General features: G+C 39.7%; 1 protein-coding gene across 7 annotated transcripts in view; it reads right to left on the bottom strand.

The window, feature by feature from the left end:
* Window positions 1-15397, bottom strand: part of kmt2cb (lysine (K)-specific methyltransferase 2Cb) — a 70507-nt gene extending 55110 nt beyond the window's left edge. For all 7 annotated transcript variants that reach the window (XM_078263857.1, XM_078263858.1, XM_078263859.1 and 4 more), the window contains exons 1-3: window positions 14647-15397; window positions 8067-8255; window positions 998-1086 (exon numbers count right to left, since the gene is read on the bottom strand). In XM_078263857.1, coding sequence (XP_078119983.1) covers window positions 998-1086; window positions 8067-8254 — 277 coding nt within the window. In that variant the 5' untranslated portion in view covers window position 8255; window positions 14647-15397. The remainder of the gene's footprint in view (window positions 1-997; window positions 1087-8066; window positions 8256-14646) is intronic.
* Window positions 15398-18328: the final 2931 nt, after the last annotated feature.

The following is an 18328-nucleotide window of genomic DNA, read 5'->3' as shown; positions in this document are numbered from 1 at the left end:
GGTTAATACTGCAATGATTCATTGTCATCCAATGGAATTACACAAGGAGATATTCAAGCTCATTACCTCCAAATAACTGAATGCACCTGTGGAAAACTTCTTACAGTCTTGCGATATGAGTGAGTCACCTTTGTTTTTATATTAATTAACAATAACCTTGTTATTCTGATAAGCACTTAATATGTCACTATGAAACCTAAGTCTTGACCCTTTAAAAGCACATACAGATATACTGCTTGATCTCAGCTGCAAACATCACTTTTGGGACAAAACTGTATAGAAATTGTAGACTTAATTTTGGCGCCTGGAGGCAGAGAGAGCCACTGAGGGAACCACTGGAGTTTTAGTGAACATTGGAGTAGACTGAAAAGGCAAGTGCAAGTCGTTTTTTCAAAACAAATAACACAGGGAATCATATTGTTACAATGTTTTAAAACTCCTAATAATTGGCTATTGTTTGTGTAACATAAACCACAGCTAATAAAAGTAGAGCTAGCCACTGGCAGACTATCTCCAGCACAGCAACAGGGCAGCACTGAGATGTATGAGAATGGGAGGCATGGGCACGTGATGTGATGTACACACATAAAAAAGCACATAAATGGGTCTGGAGAGACTGATGGGATTTTAAAAAGCTTTTAGAGGGCATTAGCCTAGGGCTCTTTCCCACTGCACCTCAATGCCAATCTCGGAGCAGGAGGAGAGATGGAAGCAGTAAGGGGAGGAAGAAAAAAAAAAATACACACCCACTGCAGCTTCACAGCTCAAGCTAAACCCTTTCAATTATAGCCCTGGAGTAGAAGCATGGGGTGCCAAGAAAAAGCTCTCATCCATCCTTCTCCAGGAGAGGGAGACTTTTCTTCTACCTTTACTAAAATACCCTATCGGAGCACACTCTGCAGGAGGCTGCCTTGATGTGCAAGTTCAAGTCTGATATCTCTACCAACGTAACCAACATTTACATAATGGATCAAAAAAGGGGATTGCAAAGTCTCACCTGTGTCCTGAGGGCCTATGGACTCTGTTATCTCAGTCCCATCCATGCTGTCCTCCTCATCCACAACAACCCTTCCTCTGGTGCGACCCCTAGGGTGAGGAAGAGACACAAACAAATAACCAGAGGCAGTATAAAAAAAACAAGAACAAGACATGAAAAAGTGCCTGGGTTTGTGTCAGGAGGGGGATGGCGGTGCGGTCATGAATTAGTTAAATATAGTCACAGCTGTCAGTGATTTTTAATGGAGGCACTCAATGTGCTGGGCAAGGCGGAAGAGTCGTAGTGTGGGGTGTACAATACAGACTGGTAGTATGTCAGGTTTAAAGATGGAGGTTAAAAAATGGATGTAGGCCAATCTGGATAACCCTGCTAAAGATTCAAGTTAAGAGATTAGGTATTAAAATAAAAAGGCACCAGGCATTAAATGACTATGCCTATGTAGGGTGACATGGTTATAATTAATCAAAATGACTGTTGCTCATACACTACAATTGTGTGTGTTCATCTTCAGAGCAGCATGGAACAAATACCTTTATCATTTACAGTCCCTGGAGGGATGGCGACTCATTAGGGTCTAACTAAACATGCTCCCGTTGAAATTCAAATCAGAGAACAGACATGACTTATTAAAATGATAATAGCTACGTAATTTAAGACAGAACAAACAATTATCTAATCATGAATGTGCACAAATCGAGTCTGTGTGAGATTAAAAACTACAAGTTATAGCCTAGCTGTGGCACAATTTTGTCTCTGAAGACAAAATTTATTGCAATCAAAGAAATATTTTCATCAAAACCCCAACATAATACTTAAAAAGCATTGTTGTTGTTCTATTGAGTTTTTAAGGCAAAAAAAAAAACTACTCAAGATGCTGCTCTTTACTAGGCTGGATGCCAGCCGAACTTAGCCCTGCCCATAACACTTGAGGTCAGGAAGTTTGGTCTGGACTTGATCCGTCCAACTATGCTCGAACCAGAGCTGTCCGGACCAATCAAATTGTCAGGGCGGGCTTTATACAATGATGTTGACAGATGATCAACAGTAACGTAATCAACCACGTCACCAAAGAGCGCTTGGGTTGAATTCATTTACAGCAAAGATGGCTGCCATCGCGTCTGTTATAGAAGATATTGACAGCGCATTCATTTTAAAAGAGGAACAGAGAACCGCAATCACGTATACACATTGCCACACCCGTCCGCACGACATGGAAACTGTTGCCTCTGCCTTTGCTCTGTCGAAGCCAGCCTCTGACTTGCAGCTTCTGTGACGTCCGTCTCCGTTGCTCCGATTGGTTGTAGGTCTATCCAATTGAGTGCAGAGGCATTTTCTTTCCTGGTTCGGTTGAAACACGCCCCAATGGAGCAGTATCAGACTCATATTCTGACTAGAATCTGAGTATGACGACGTCAAGCTAGCTCTTTACATGACTAGGTTTTAGGTAATGTTACTGCTCTATACAAATAACACTGGTAATAAGTACTGTAAAACTGTTAAAAAAAGTGAAGACTCTGCCATGAAAAGATTGACCTCCATGACTCAAGTAGTGATGTCCTAAGCTCCCATGTGTATACAGTATTGGGCTTGATCACTGCTTGTGTTTTTTTATCATTCAATTGGAATTGATGATTGAAACCAAATACAATTGTCTATTACTTTAGGGGTGTGTGTATTTTTTTTCAAAGCATCACGCCAATAATAACCGTGTTATTAGTAGAACAAAGCTTACAGCTGTCTACAAACAGGCATGCGCGAAACATAATTTTCAAACCTTATCAGCACTGACCGAAATGTGTAGCACCAAAAGTTTTGCCAATTTAGACTATTTTATTGAAGCAAAAGTCTTGATACTCTACTTTCATTTGAGAACTTTGGCTTTTGGTTTCATTTGCAAAAGTAAATATCTCTGTTTTTATTTATTTACTTAACGCATGTTTTTTGTTGTGCAACCTAGGGAGTATCAATCAAAAGTTTATTCATTTTAAGAATGGCTTTGATCTCTTTTTGCTAATTGTCTCTTATGTTAAATGATAAAAAGGGTTATGTTGGAGAGAAGAAAAAAACAAAAAACATTTTTTTTTAAAAAAGGTTTCCAAAACAATTGCTGTGTTTATAACAAAATCTGAGTTCTATTCATATTTGAACACTTATGTGATGAAATGCAATACTGACCTTTTGCATAATGTTTTAGAAGGTTTGTCCATCTGCGCTTTAAACACTACATTGTATTCCTAACACACAGTGTAACAGTAGGTTAACCACAGAGCAGTCAGAGGAAACAAACTAACTTCGAAATTAGGCATTGTGTTGCTGCAGATGTTCCCGGTCTCCAAAAAAATCTGCGTTTGGAACAGATCATCGCCTTAAAATCACCATGATCATTTAAATTTCATGGAAAATGAGAATCATGCAAAAATGATCATTCCCTTCAATATAGTGAATCATATCGCAATTACAATATCTGTCAATATAATTGCAATTAGATATTTTCCTCATAGTGCAGCCCTGGTTGAAAACTGTACTCAAACTTAAGAATTTGTTCATTCTGAGGACCAATAGAAGCTGCCCGAATCCTGTCCAATACTACCGGCCACAACAGCTACATACTGACATACTCCTTTCTATAGGACACAATGCTAAAATAAATGTTTTTAAAACTATCGAGGAAAGCATTATACCCAATTACATATTTGAATTCAGTTGTCAAACATATTGTGTTGTAGTAAATTGGATTGCACTGTCCAGCTTTAGTTTGTGGGTAGATACGGAGGTACTGGTTCAGAACTGTGTATTGGCAAATACTCATTATTAAAAAGGCCTTGGACTGAGATCCAAGGCAAAACAACTTGATTAGGATATCCCTTCTCATGTGTCTACCTCCTGTTGAGTGACCCAAAAATATCTCATTACTGCTTCTGTTCAAGATTTTCTCTCATGTGTCATGGTAAATGTAATCTTAGACTTTTTCTTACTTCCCCATGTCATCACAATTTTAAAACATGAAATTTCAAATGTAGCCATTATAATGAAAGTGCAACCCTTCCCATATCTTACTGAATGTGCAATGTCAGCAAATCAGACTGACATGTCTACATTTCCAACCATATGCCTGTGTGCTGCCAGCTCATACAGATGCACACACACACCAGCACATACCCGCCTTTTACATACAGTATGGAAAGATCTGTCAGTGTCAGCATCCTCCAATGGAAACCCTGTTAAACTAATCTTGGAAGCGCCGTGTGGAGGGAATAAGTGTCATGGATACAAATGAAATAGCAACATCAATTGTTAGCATGCTAAGTGGGGAGAGAAGCACAGGCCAAATGAGAGCAGCATGTCTCATGGGTACTCAGGAGGATACAGGGGGTTGGAAGTGAGGGAAAGAGATGGAGGGATGGGGGTGGGGTAATTTTCGGTGCCACTGGAGAGAGAAATCACAAATGGCTGGATGCCAAATCAACCCCTCCCTCTAAATGACTTCCATGTCAAGATAAGAAACAACCCTAAAACGCAAGAATGACAGAAGAGGCCTCTAGCAAACTTTGGCTAAAAACTGCTTAAGTCAAACTTATATATCTTAATAAGGTTATAACTAACCTAACTAACAAAGAGCTATACAGCACACAGTAGTTACTGGGGCGAAGATGGGCTGTCTTGCTGTAGTTTGAGATCTGTGCATGGCAAAATCTGAACTTATATGACTCTCAAGAGGAACAAGATGTTTCAAATAATAATAATAATAATTCATGAATTACTAAATGTGATAGTAAAAAAATAAAACTTGAAAAACAACTGCAACAACTTAGTTATGTGTAGCATCTGCACTGACAAACCAACAAATCCAAAATGACAACTGATCAATATGCAGTTACTTTATAATATATAACTATAATATATAATTAGGCATAAGCCGGTATAAGACTCTGATGGTATGATAACCTTCAGCAAAAATATTACAGTTTCACGGTATTGCAAATGCAGCTTTGAAATGTATTATTTTGAAATGTCTGGGTAAAAAAAACAGCAACTTCTTTTCCATTAAACACAATGTATTTCATTTTTTATTTTTTAAAACAGTGCACTGGCAGGGAGAGGGATTTCTAAACTGCACTTTCTGTCCTTGACGACTCATAAAAAACAGCTCATGCCTCAGAAACGGTATGACAAAAAAGTTTTAGTGGTTTTTGAAACCATGATTTTTTTCAAACCGCGGTATATCTTGAAACCGGTAACCGGTCCAGCCTATACATAATACATAACTTTATAATAAATCTTTGATGCAATTTATCAATTTGCTAAACATAATGTAGATCTAGACAGACAAGACTGTAATTAGACATTTCCGAAACTATACTTCACCTGATCAGCAAGACACAAGAGGACAGAGATATACTGTATAAAGCTGCAGACAGCTATGCACCAGGATCAAGATAACCGTGTTTACACCAGCAGCAGAGCAACAAACCATTTACATCTTTCTGTCATATATCACGCTCATGTTTTGAGTACCTTCTGTCTCACATGTTTGTTCTTTACATGCTCAGAGCAAACACTTTTACTGCCTATAGCTAATGACATTTAAGTGGGTTTTGATTCCAGAAGGCAAATCCTAATGCAGAAATTAGCTGTGTGTGTGTGTGTGTGTGTGTGTGTGTGTGTGTGTGTGTGTGACATTTTCATCTATGACCACAATCTGATGTTTTACACACAAAGTAGTTGGTGGTGGTGACGTCTTTACATAGACTGCAACTTAACATTCAACTGTAATTATACAACTACGCTAGAGGGATCAAATTACAGCACTGAGACAGCCAGTTATTTCACTCAGAAACGCTCCAGACTAACATTCAACCCCATACCCTGCACAACTTATCCCCCCCACAGTCCCACCACAGGGAGAAAGAGAAGGGGGAAAAAAAAGAAAAGGTGAAAATAATGCCGTGGTAAGTAGTTCCAGCTAGCAGCATGCTGCCTGGAAAACCTGAAAAGGATCATACTGTTCTGAAATGGACTGACTAGCAGATGGAGCGTGGGCAAATCTAGTAAATTCTGAAAAATGTCTACAAGAGCGCTTTCTGACACATCCTCCTTTGTCACAAGGAAATTGGCTTTTATCACTTAACATTGGTAATTTTAATATTTATACACACACTGCTTTTATACATTAGAAGAGGAAGCCAGTTGGTCTGAACACAAGATTGTGCTGTGAGGATAATTCACAGCTCTGTGATGTTGTTTCACTCTCAAGTGTATGCGACTGAGCATAGTGTCAATCAATCAATCAATCAATTTGTATTTGTCACTTATCATCCGATTACATTTGGCACAGTTTGGTTTCTACACTGCCAAACATGTAGTTTTAAGCCAAGAGGACCAGCCACCCATTAGTCTATTGTTTTTATGAACAGATGAGATAAGAAATTAGGTAGCATTGAAATGGCTGAAAGGCAGTACAACCTGAGGTCTATCCACAAAGCTCTGATCATTGTTGAGAGTTGGTGGAGGGGAACATTTTATGGTATATGAACTCACTGGAGGTGGAGTGGATGTAATTAAATAAAATCTTAGATGGGATAATTGTGGTATTAATAGTACGCAATATACCTCTCTGCAACCTTAACAAAAACCTGTTTTTACACAAGCAACTAAGGTTTTAATTTTGACCATGACAACACAGACCATTACAACAATATAAATAACTAAAGAGTTAAGAGCAAAAAAAAAAAGACAAAACATTGTTTTTTGCTGATGGTTTGTTCTTAACCAGTTCATCAACATGAAGCAATTTAAGTGTGTACCAGGTCATCCTTCCACTGTGGCATTAACGCATTGTCTGGATGCTGGCAGATTAAACGATCCATTGGGAGCAGAGTATTAAGACTGATTGAGAGGACAGACTAAGGAGAGAGTCAAGAACCTCGCGGGCATTATATTATAGAGCAGCTCTAAGCTGCATTATATGTTACTACAGAAGTCACAAAGAAGCCAGGCATGTTGTAACATGCCTCATAAGACATTTCTAAGTGGCCTTACCCTAAATCAAGCTTTTAGTCCATTTAACCCATGGTTAGTCTAGCTTTACCTATTAGAGTTAATTAGTAACATAGTTTCAAGCAAGTATTGTTGCTATGGGTACCCACAGTTCAATATTCCATACGTTGTAAGCTGATTTAGAATGGCGAATGAAAGACTGACCAGAACCATGTTTGATGATACTGTATATAATTTTAAGGAACACCAGTGTCTTTTCTCATTCTGGGTTATGTACCAGGTTCAGCGGATTTTTATGCCCGATTTATGGTTCTGCGTTGAATCTACGCCGTTGGTAAGTACACGTAGATACGAACCCTACATTGTACCCTACACCGTAGCCTGACGTGCACCTCCCCAGAAATTTAACTTCACATTGTGACCGCAACAACTGCGATTGGTCTGCTTGGCCATGGCATGGTAGCGTCACATTTCCTCCTACTCATTTCTGGGTTCTCCAACAACATGAGTGGAGGAGAGGGTTAACTTTCTGTGCTACAGCTTTCCGACCATGGTCAGGGAGCACAGGGGAGACACTTTGTTTCTCCATCGCCACCACCGGAGTCGGTACTAGTTCCAGAGCTAATCCCCATCACTCGCTCTCCCCCCACGCACACACACACACACACACACACACACATATACCAGCTCTGCTATTCTCTTAAAGAGATACGCTAGATCGACGCAGACACACCAGGGTACAAGGAGAAATCCTCACAACGACGTAGACCACTTACGTAGGCTACAACGTAGACTCTGCGTTGAGAACCGTGGCAGAGAATCGCAATATCAATTCTAAGCTAAAAGAATCGTGATTCATATTTTTCCCCGAATCGTGCAGGCCTAACAACAACCATAAATGTGGGTACAAAGTGTAGTGAACCAGGCAACTGGCTGCAGGACCATTACTGAAAAAGGTCTTTATTATATCAGCAGCACCACCAAGTTGCATCTTTTTCAAGGAATGAGTAAATTCCCTATGGCATAAAAATAAAAAAAAGATTAATTTGAATGGCCAAATATAAAAACCTACTTCTTTCTGTTCTTAGACGTGGATGAAGGTGGCGCTTGGGGTAGGATGGCAGCAGCATCCTTGCGCGGCCTGCCACGTGGTCGCTTGTCTGCGTGGGCAGGACTTCCTGTGGATGCGGCCCCTACACTGCTGGAGGGCGGTGAGGGTCCCTGGTCAGAGGGTTCCACAGTCTTATCCTCTGATGACATTCTGAAAAAAAAGGGTTGGGATCATGATGTGTTACACACATATGCTTAGACTGAAAAAAGAGTGACATGACAGTAAACTGATCTTTAACTTGTGGACAAAACAAGACAATTGAGGATGTCATCTTGGGCTTTGGAAAACACTGATCTATATGTTTCACCATTTTCGGACATTTAATAGACCAAACAACTAATCAATTAATCTAGAAAATAATTGACAGATTGACAATGAGAATTATCGTTAGTTTCAGCCCAAAATGAAAACATACATGAACAGCTGTGCACAAATTTGTCCGAAACTGATGCATTCAAGTTAACTCTGATAAAGTCCCTTTCACACTAGAGATGTCACGAGACCGGGTACAAAATTCTGAAAAATGTGGCGGTACTCGTTTTTCTACAGTACCATAGGTATCTGGGGATGCAATTCTTCCGGACCTGATGGGGGCAGTATACGCCTAGTGTTCTAGTCTGTCCCACTAATTTCCAACCTCATGATCTAGTAACATTCCAGGGAAAGTGATGGTAGTCTGTGGTGTGAATGCAAGCAGGAACATTGCAGGGATAAGCACTCTTTGGCTGTCCCTTCCCCCATCTATTCTGGCTACGACAAGTGTAAAAAAAAAAAAAATCACAAGGCAGAAATGTTCCTGAATGCGGCTGTGTGAATAGTGAAAATCACTAGCAGTGCCTGAAATGTTATCGCAGTAATGAACGGGAACTATGTGTGAGAGGCTTTATTTAGTCTATGTTCTTAAAACAACGCTGTCAATCTTGGAGACCCAGCTCTTTAAATAAGTTATTAGCAAGCATGTAAGGAGCCTAGCTAGTAAGGATAGCTATAGGTTAACGTTATAATACAGCTCATATACGGTATTATAATGTATTTTAAAAAAGTATGGACGTGCCTCCTTACGTGTGCCATTCAAACTAGTGGCAGGGCAGTCACAGGCCCATTTCTCTCACAAGGCAAGGAAGTAGAATATATTTTTAACTAAAGAGAAAAGGAGTTGCGCAAAGCTGCACTTTTTCTCTAAAAGATAGGCATAATTATTTATGTATCTATTTAATAAAGCGAGACGCATCTGTATGTATGCATGCGTGTGTGTCCATGTTTGGGGGCATGGTTGGTGGGAAGGTAACCTGCACGTCACACGCAGACGCCACATGCAGAACGCTTTACAACAGCGGGGGGTGTTACCGCCTTTGACCATTGTCCTGCTTCCAATGTTAGCGACATGATTGCTAGATAGACTAACTTTTCTTCACTTTCCTGGAGCACGAGCGGATAGCTGAAAGGAACATCACGACTGTTGTGTGGAATAAGCTTTGCGAAAAACAGGCCCTACGCTTTTCAGTGACCTATTATTTTGCTAAGGGGAAACTCAATAAAAAGCCATTTGCCAACACTATATAGTATTAAGTTGCTGTGAGCTATAGCCTACATTTACCACTTCTAAACAGAAGCAGAATATAACGTAATCAGAGATTATTCCTTCACAGCGCTGTGCAATGCGAGAAATTCTCAGACCTGAACCGGACAGACACATCAGACTCACCCTGGGGCAGGTTAATTAAGTCTACTGCTAACTTACAAACACTAATTAACATTACCGTCGCCAAAATACCCCCGCGAAACAAATGCCCTACTTCACAGTTAACTGTCAAGCCACTAAACCTGTATGGAAATTAACACCTTTGCTGGTTAACGATCATACGACACGAGACAACAACGTCTCTCTCTCTCTTTGCGCACACACAAACAGTCCGGTTCTGGTGGTTGATGAGCGCAGATATGTGCTGATTAGCTCTCATAACGGGCCAGGTGGGTAGCGCACTGCCATGAGTCCATGACGCTAATGTCTGATTATTCCACATTTTCATTGTGATATTTTGTGATTACGTTCTGCATCTGCAACGTTCTCCGTCAGGTAAATCAGTAGCAGGCTATACAGTGGAGCTGCATATGAAGTGGTTTGAGGTCCTTCTGTTAGTAATTTTGGGGTACAATTTGGTTTTGAAGAATTCTACAAGCAGCAATATCACAGGCCAAGCAATCGACCTGTTCCAAACAGGCACATTTTCAACAGGCACTGTGCTAGTTTATTTAATATTGAATAAAATGGCATTTCATAGAGTCGATTGCGTCCAGTTACAAGTCGGAAAAATGGGGGTATGGGGACTCTAGGCAGGTTAGCCATTGTTAGCAATACTATAACAACGCATTTTGTGGCATTTTGCACATGCAAACACAATAGCAACATGTCAACAGATAGTGTGACAGTACTATGTACAGCTGATTTAATGACACTAATCAGACAGAAGTGCTAAAAACAGTATTTATACGTTCACCCTCTCACTGTGCGTTTTAACATTTTGGTTGTCTAAAAATGTGTTGTTCAGCCCACCAAGCTAGCTAGCACTACCGATTTTCAGTGTACTGCCATACATGCAGATTAATGGCTCCAGTACCTGGTGGTCCGTATTTACCCACTGGTAAATCTCCGCTGAATGACTCGCTTCAGAAGGGTTGGAAATCTCATTGGCTGATCTCAATTCTCTCATTGGCGTTTGGCTGTGTATCGCCATTGCAACTATAAACAACACCGGCTTGGCCACTTCAGCCTCCCAAGCTTAACCCTCTCGTCAAAAATCGTCACTTCAGGTTTCAAAAACACCAAGATGGCGACGGCCAAATTACCAAACTCAAGGCTTCAAAATGGCTGTCCACAAACCAATGGGTGATGTCACTGATGCTCATCCACTATTTTTACAGTCTATGATAAAGTGTGAGAGAAAACGCCACATTACACTCCAGGCAAAGTCATGCCAATCTGCACCTCTCATGAACCCTGGTCCAATCAGACGTCTAAAAACAGGGACAGACCTTTCTTCCATTGTGCCTTTTGGGGAAAAAGGAAAATTGAGGAAAGGTTTGCGTTTTTTCTTCCCACCCTGTTTTGTTAGTGCTTAACACAAATTAATGTGATGAAGTGTTGTTGTTGACCAAATGACTCACTCACACACTGCTTTGCTTTTTCAGCCTTATTAAGAAATAAAGCATATTTGCAAAATGCAGAATATTATACAGATTTAGAAGAAAAGGATGGCACGCCTTGTGTTCACACATTACTCCAAGGTGCTAACCTTGTAGTCACACTAGATAAATAGCCTAATTTAGCTACTTTTGTTGGGTTATGCGTTTACATAACCAAATGTTGGTAACCAAATTACAACAGATACGAACAAACCGTATATAGCTCCTATAAAACTAAGTACATCTATTGTATTTCTGTTAAAATGGGATTTTTTTTTTTTCTGCCAACAGTTTGCTGACATTGATGCATTTCAATTTACAAGTGAGAGCTATTGTCAGTGTCAGAAATTCCAAATATCACCGACTCAGAATTATAAGTAGAAGGCTGATGTGAATGGTTTTTCCCCATCGCAATTACGGTTTAAACAATCGAAACCTAATGTTGACCGTTTGACAGTTCATGCAATTTCATTGTGAAAAGCTTCAATCCTCCTTGGGTCTCTGGAACTCTACTGGAGGAATGAACACCATTCTTCCAAAAGATATTCCTTAATTTGGCGTTTTGATGATAGCGTTCAACTGGGTTGAGATGTGGTAATTGCAGAGAGCATCGTTTGTGATTCATATAGTTTTCATGGCAAAACCATTTAGTGACCCCCCGTGCCCTGTATGACAGCATCTGCAGTTGTTGTGTTTCTCAACTCATTTATTCAGGTTTTTCCTTTTAATTTGTCACCTGCCTGTATGGTGTCTGTTCATGTGTAGCACTGATTTGGAAGTGTTTTCCTTCACATGTCTCGTGAACTTCAACAAGCCTCTGTCAGCAAGGCAGCGCCGTTGAGGCTTTTAATTTGCTGCAGGCAAGTAATGCAGAAAAGCAAGTGTGTTGTTCATCACTGAGAGCTAAACTGTTGCAGGATAAAAGTTTGTATGAATAAAGATTTGCACCGATTTTTTTGTTTTTTGGGCTGAAAGCACTGTCAAAATGCCAATTTCACAGCAAAACTGTGGCTGAGCACATCTAGTGTAGACAGTGATGGCTGACTGCAGCTGTTGTGCAAGACAAGGACAAAATTAACAAGTGGCTGGTCAAGAGATTTGAGCATCTAGCAAGCTAATGACCAGATCATGTTCTTAGCAGTTGCTGGAAACAAAACAAGAAGTCAGTTATATTGAATGAGATGCTCAGGTTGTGTTTGTGTCTGCTTAGCAGGGAACAGTTTCTTTGAGAAGCCCATAGCACAGTATCACGGCTGTGTTTCAGTGAGTTTATTTTGAAGTCTCAAACCTTGCTAAAATAAATAACTATAAAGCTAAACATTGGCTAGATACATATACAGTAAATAATATATTATTTGTTGGCCCATGATTTCCATGCATGATTGTACAGTAACATGAAAGGTTTGTAGTTTATTGAGTCTTGTGACTAGGCAGTGATGCAGTATGATAGAAGAAAATATCATTAAACCCTAGTAGAGCTTTGCTGGGTTGTACGTGTAATACATTTGTTTCAACAATATTTAACAATTAGAGAAGACAAGAAGAAAATCTAACTAAGATCAAACATATATTGTCCAGGTTTAGTGAAACCTAGGTTTACATGTAGGGTAATTGTTTTTCACCCCTTGACCTTTCCAGAATTAACCTGAAAAGAAAGGAAGCACATCATCCTTTTCAAAAGCAAACTTGTTCCAAACAGCAGACGTAGCATCTTTTCACCCACCAGTAATAATTTCAGAAAGATAAATGCAAAAATCCACCTATATGCCGCTAACCTGTTTTTTTTTGCACCAAAATGCAATTACATCAGACTTCATTATGACTAATCTTTAGGATGAGTCATGAGAAAGTCAACTTCGCTAGTTTTCATTTTCAGTAAAATGGTGTAAACCATATTGGGCCTAATTTGACATTACATTGTATCCTTTGCAATGCAACTTAATTTGTACAATGCAATGTCAAATTTGGCCACATTATATAAATTTGCTTTTAGCACATTTTGTGGTCTAAAATTATTAATTAAATAGAAATTAGAGAGGCAGGAGAGGTCTAAATTTGAGCTGCTAGATATTGTGGAAGTGACACCATCTTTTACTGCCGATCTGTGGTAATTCTCTCTCTCTCTCTCTTATGTCTATATTGGCCTCCAGGCTCTGGACAGATGGTGATCCAATAACACCATACAAGTCCATGGTCCATACAAAATATTAGTCATTACAATGTCAGAACACATATTCAGAAATTATGAACGTGAGCCTAAATCCTTAGACAAGAAACAGGAGTACACTTGTTTCCCTAAAAAACTAAGTGGTGATGTAAGAAAATTAGTTGGATAATGACAATTTTATTAACCAGATGTACTAGGTAAGCCATAAACGAAAGTTATGAGAATTAACATTGATTGTTAGGGCATCTGAGGTTAGGATCCGGTGACTACGAGGCAGTCACGACCACCATATGTACAATTGGAGACATGCTAACGTTAGCTTTTGTTAACTCAAGCTTGGGCACAAAGCAGCTGCATATAGCTAGCGATAGCTAGCCTGTTGTGTTGAACTCTGTCGCCTTTTTTGGCGACCATAGACAAAAGTAACATTTACATAGTCTAAATGTGACTGAAGATGCAGAGAGAAATTAAGCCATATTTCATGTTTAACTGGCAATAGCAGACTGAATTCGGCTTTGAGAGACATTAGTCAGTAAGATAACTTTAAAAGAGGTTCACATAGCAAACAGGTTACCTATGGTTGCAGTTAGTTGGCCAACTCATCGTACTAGCTTGTAACTAACGCCTACGCCAAAACACAACAATAATGCTTCAGTCTTGTGTTGTCCCACGTCTAATTTTACATATAATGGTCTGGGGATAATGGCAAACTTAACAGGTAACCTTAGCTACGCTTAACTAGCCAACTTACAACTGGGTACGGGGCAATGATGAGCATTTGTGCCCAACACACACAAAGGCTTGGTCTATTCAGTGAAACGGAACTGCTCTGGGGAACTACAATGCTACACAAAAAGTGAAAATGATACGTTAGACAATGACGTAAGCTTCGATTTCTGCTTTTCGGTTTAAGCTAGCGTTGGTTGTGTGTGAATGATGATCGCATATATTGTGTTAAACTGTGTACATATAACGTTACCTCTCTATTTCTCATTATATAGCACCCATGAACCGTTTCTATTGAATGTTCCGTTCCGTTGAATAGTCTGAGTCATGAAAGCCAAGGCGGCGACAAACCCCCCCAACATCAGACTGGAGGTGGATAATGTTGGCTCAGTTTTACTTCACAAGGTGAATGCCAAACAAATCTAGCTTGCATTAACAAGAATTTAACATCTCACTGTGGCTTACCTTCCAGCCCTATGAATAGCGAATTATCCTCTTCATATCCAAAATACTGGGGGATGAAACGTCGCACTTTTATCACCCAGCTAGCAAGCAAGCTAATTGAGCTAGCTAGCCTCTCTCCAATGAAGCAACACCGCAGTTCTCAAAAATGCATAACGCGTATCATTATATTCCAATGTTGCAATGTCATTCCCAACTTTGCCCATTTGATGGAAAGGCAGATGATGTTAATCCAACAGAAAACCGCTTCACTTCCACACGCATTTGTGGGGATCACTTTCCTTTCTCCAATGACAGCTGTCGTCGCACGAGTTCGGGTTATATAGCTAACGTTAGTTGGTGTTAGCCACCCAAGTCTACAGCCAACAATTTTACCATTAACGTAATAACAAATAAACGCCGAAATCCAAGCGGCTGCAAAAGTCAACACCCTGTAAATGAAACTTTAAATGTGAATCCTCAGCGAATATACAGCGACGCGCAAAGCAAATGTTGGGTGCCGACCGCTTGGTTGGCAACTGGTTCTATTTTCTTCGGCATCGACAAGCTGCGGGACCAAGCGGCTAGGAGACTCTCGCAGCCAGCCTGCCACGCAGTAACAACCGCCTCCAAAGACATGTAAAAACAAAAATTAGCTTGCCAAAAATAACAGAGTGCCCGAACTGCGAAATTACTATGAAATTTGACTAAATTAAGATGAAGATGACGCTTCAGTGTACTCTATAACGGTGGCCATATCTAATGATAAGTGGCACCGAAGCACAGCCCCTCTAGGCTCCTCATAAATTAGATCCACCTCCCCCTACCACAACTACGGCACACAAATCTTTCCAAATCGTTGTGGCCCGTCGATAAAGGGATTTTTCGTGAGTGTGGCAAATGTTTAATAACATCGATGAGAAGATACGATATAAATACCACTCAAACCGTTTGACAATTTCTTCAAAATACTCTCTGACCCTGCGGAGGGATATGGGCATTTAGTAAATAAAATAATGGCTACGAAGGGCTGGAAAAGATGGTGCGTGGATTCGAGCTGGCTCGGAGCTGGATTGGCAACTGTTGGTGCTCAAGCTCATGTAAATATTTGCCAGCAGCAGCAGCAGCACGTATAGCAGCAGGAGTGACTCAAACTGACTCAAGATGGATTAACTTCGCGAATGTGCGGGTTCTCTCGTCCAGCTAACGTTAGAATCCATTCAGATGAAACACCGACCAAATGGATCTCCACAGGCTGACGCACGACACGAAAAGGTCTCCTTTACTGCTTTCTTTCTCTCTCATACACACACGCACGCACGCACACTGATGCAGGCATTGCATCGGGTGTTTGGTAGCGGTAGCCTGCAAATAGGCAGACATACTGTAGCCAACACGCAGGGGTTACATTTTGTAAAAGCCCCAGGGGTCGGCTTCCAGCCCCTACACATGAAGTAGCTAAATAGAGCCAGTGGGTGTTTACGTGCATGTTGCTTTTTGGGCGCTTTAAGTTACAATTTACAGTTTCTTCGAGTGAAGACTCCAGAAATGGAAATGGAAATAAACACAGCCCTATTCCTTTAAATGATAATTGGCACATCTTTCCTAGTCTATGAGCTCCCCCTGCTGGCTAATACAACACAAAACAGACACACTGTTTACAAGTTATTGTTTTGTATTTATTTATTAATATTTAATCAGTTGGAGACGATTCAAACAAATCAAATAGCAGTATACAGCCAAGTGACAAATTAAAAGGGAATATCTGAATAATTTAGCCTAGTATATAAACGTATTCCATAAATGGCAGGAGAGGTCACTGTTTTGATAACTATATCATAATATGACTCTTATGCTATGGCCTTTACATCTATGCAGCACTGCAGTTGTTTTGGTAACGCATGGTGGACAACTAATGAGACATTTTATGTTATATCTGTGGCTCAATGGGGTCGGATTGCATAAAAGGGTCCAAACAGCACAATCAGATGCTTGTCAGTTACAAGATAGGACAACACTTTACAAAGACAATTCATGTTGGGTTTTCCTTTTTAATCTGTCACCAAAATGTATATGTCATGCCCAGTATTACACATGTTGTGACACATAGATGAGACAGCTACATTCAGAAACCTACAAACCTAGAATGTGATAATAACAATAAAACAAGTACGTACTTGTTTTTAGAGATGGTCCGATACCATTTTTTGCTTACCGATTCTGATACCTGAACTTGCATATCGGCCGATACCGAGTACCGATCCGATACCAGTGTGTCATATATTTTATTATGTTTTAACAACTGTATACTACTATCCCTGTATGGATGTGATATGAGTTCTGTCTTTGTTGTCAGTCTGGCTCAGGTTAAACTCTTTGTGAAACATGAACAAACACAAACAATGAACGCCCCAGAACTTTCTTTTATTATGCAGTTTGACAGTCAGTTATAACGGAAAAAGAACATAAATAAACTACTTTAACGTAGATTTTCTTTAGGGCTTTATTACGTGGTATCGGATCAGTGCATAAACTCCAGTACTTCCCGATACCAGCGTTTTAGGCAGTATCGGAGGCAATACCGATACTGGTATCGGTATCGGAACATCTCTACTTGTTTTATTGTTATTATCACATTCTAGGTTTAATGTACATTTCATTGACAATAAAGGAAAAGGGAAGTAAACTGAACCCTACCAGAACAACTAAGAGGCTCCGACAGCTTCGATGTCGCACGGACCACTACAGGAAATCATTCCTACCACAGGTAATTCAACTTTTTAACACTTCATCACGGAGTGTGAGATAAGACTCATATACATCACAACTGCACTGAATGCACCTTGCACAACCTTGCACAATAGGTTTATCTACATCCTATCATCACTAGTGAAACAGTTGTACATTTTTACTCCCCAACTTGCACATTAAGTTTATCTATATCTATTGAAACAGTTGTACATTTCATTTTCCAAATTGTATATATTTTAAATATTGCTCGTGTAGTATTCTATTATTATTTCATGTATATTTTTTCCTATTATTTAATGTTTACTCTGTATGTGTGCTGTGTGTCTGATATGTTGCTGCTGCAACACCGTTATTTCCCATTTTTTTTGGATCAATATCTATCTATCTATCTATCTATCTATCTATCTAAAACATAGAAAAGAAAAAAAGGAAAGGAAGGATAGATGAGGTGCAATCAAGTCTTTAAGTAAGTGTATAAAAGTTAATTATATAGGCCTTACTTACAGCATAATCATTCATACACACATCAAGTATAATTTTCCAAGTTCTGAAAAATATACATTCTTTAAGTACAATCCTCGCCCCTACAATTTATGACATGGCGAGACGTAATCCGGCTAAGAAGCAGCACTTTTCAGAGGTGGAGATTGAAACCCTGATATCTCAGGTTCACTTGCACTTACGTTTGTAGACTTGGCAGCCTGAAAACTGGTATTAAAGGCTGTAGAAAGAATGCGGAATGGAAAGAGATCACTGATGCAGTCAACAGTGTTGTCATGGTAAATCAGACTCCAGCTGAAGTTTATTTAATTAATACATCCTTGACATATGTATGCTATAGTCCTAATAGTAATATACAGGCTTATATTGCAATATCTTAGGCCTATATGGTTTACCTATATTTAAATAAACACACAGTAGCAGAGTTTATGTCTTTTATTTTACTCGTGTTTTT

Source organism: Sander vitreus, chromosome 12, assembly GCF_031162955.1.
Source record: "Sander vitreus isolate 19-12246 chromosome 12, sanVit1, whole genome shotgun sequence".
NCBI classification, from domain to species: Eukaryota; Metazoa; Chordata; class Actinopteri; order Perciformes; family Percidae; genus Sander; species Sander vitreus.
This window is presented reverse-complemented; position numbering and strand designations above follow the sequence as displayed.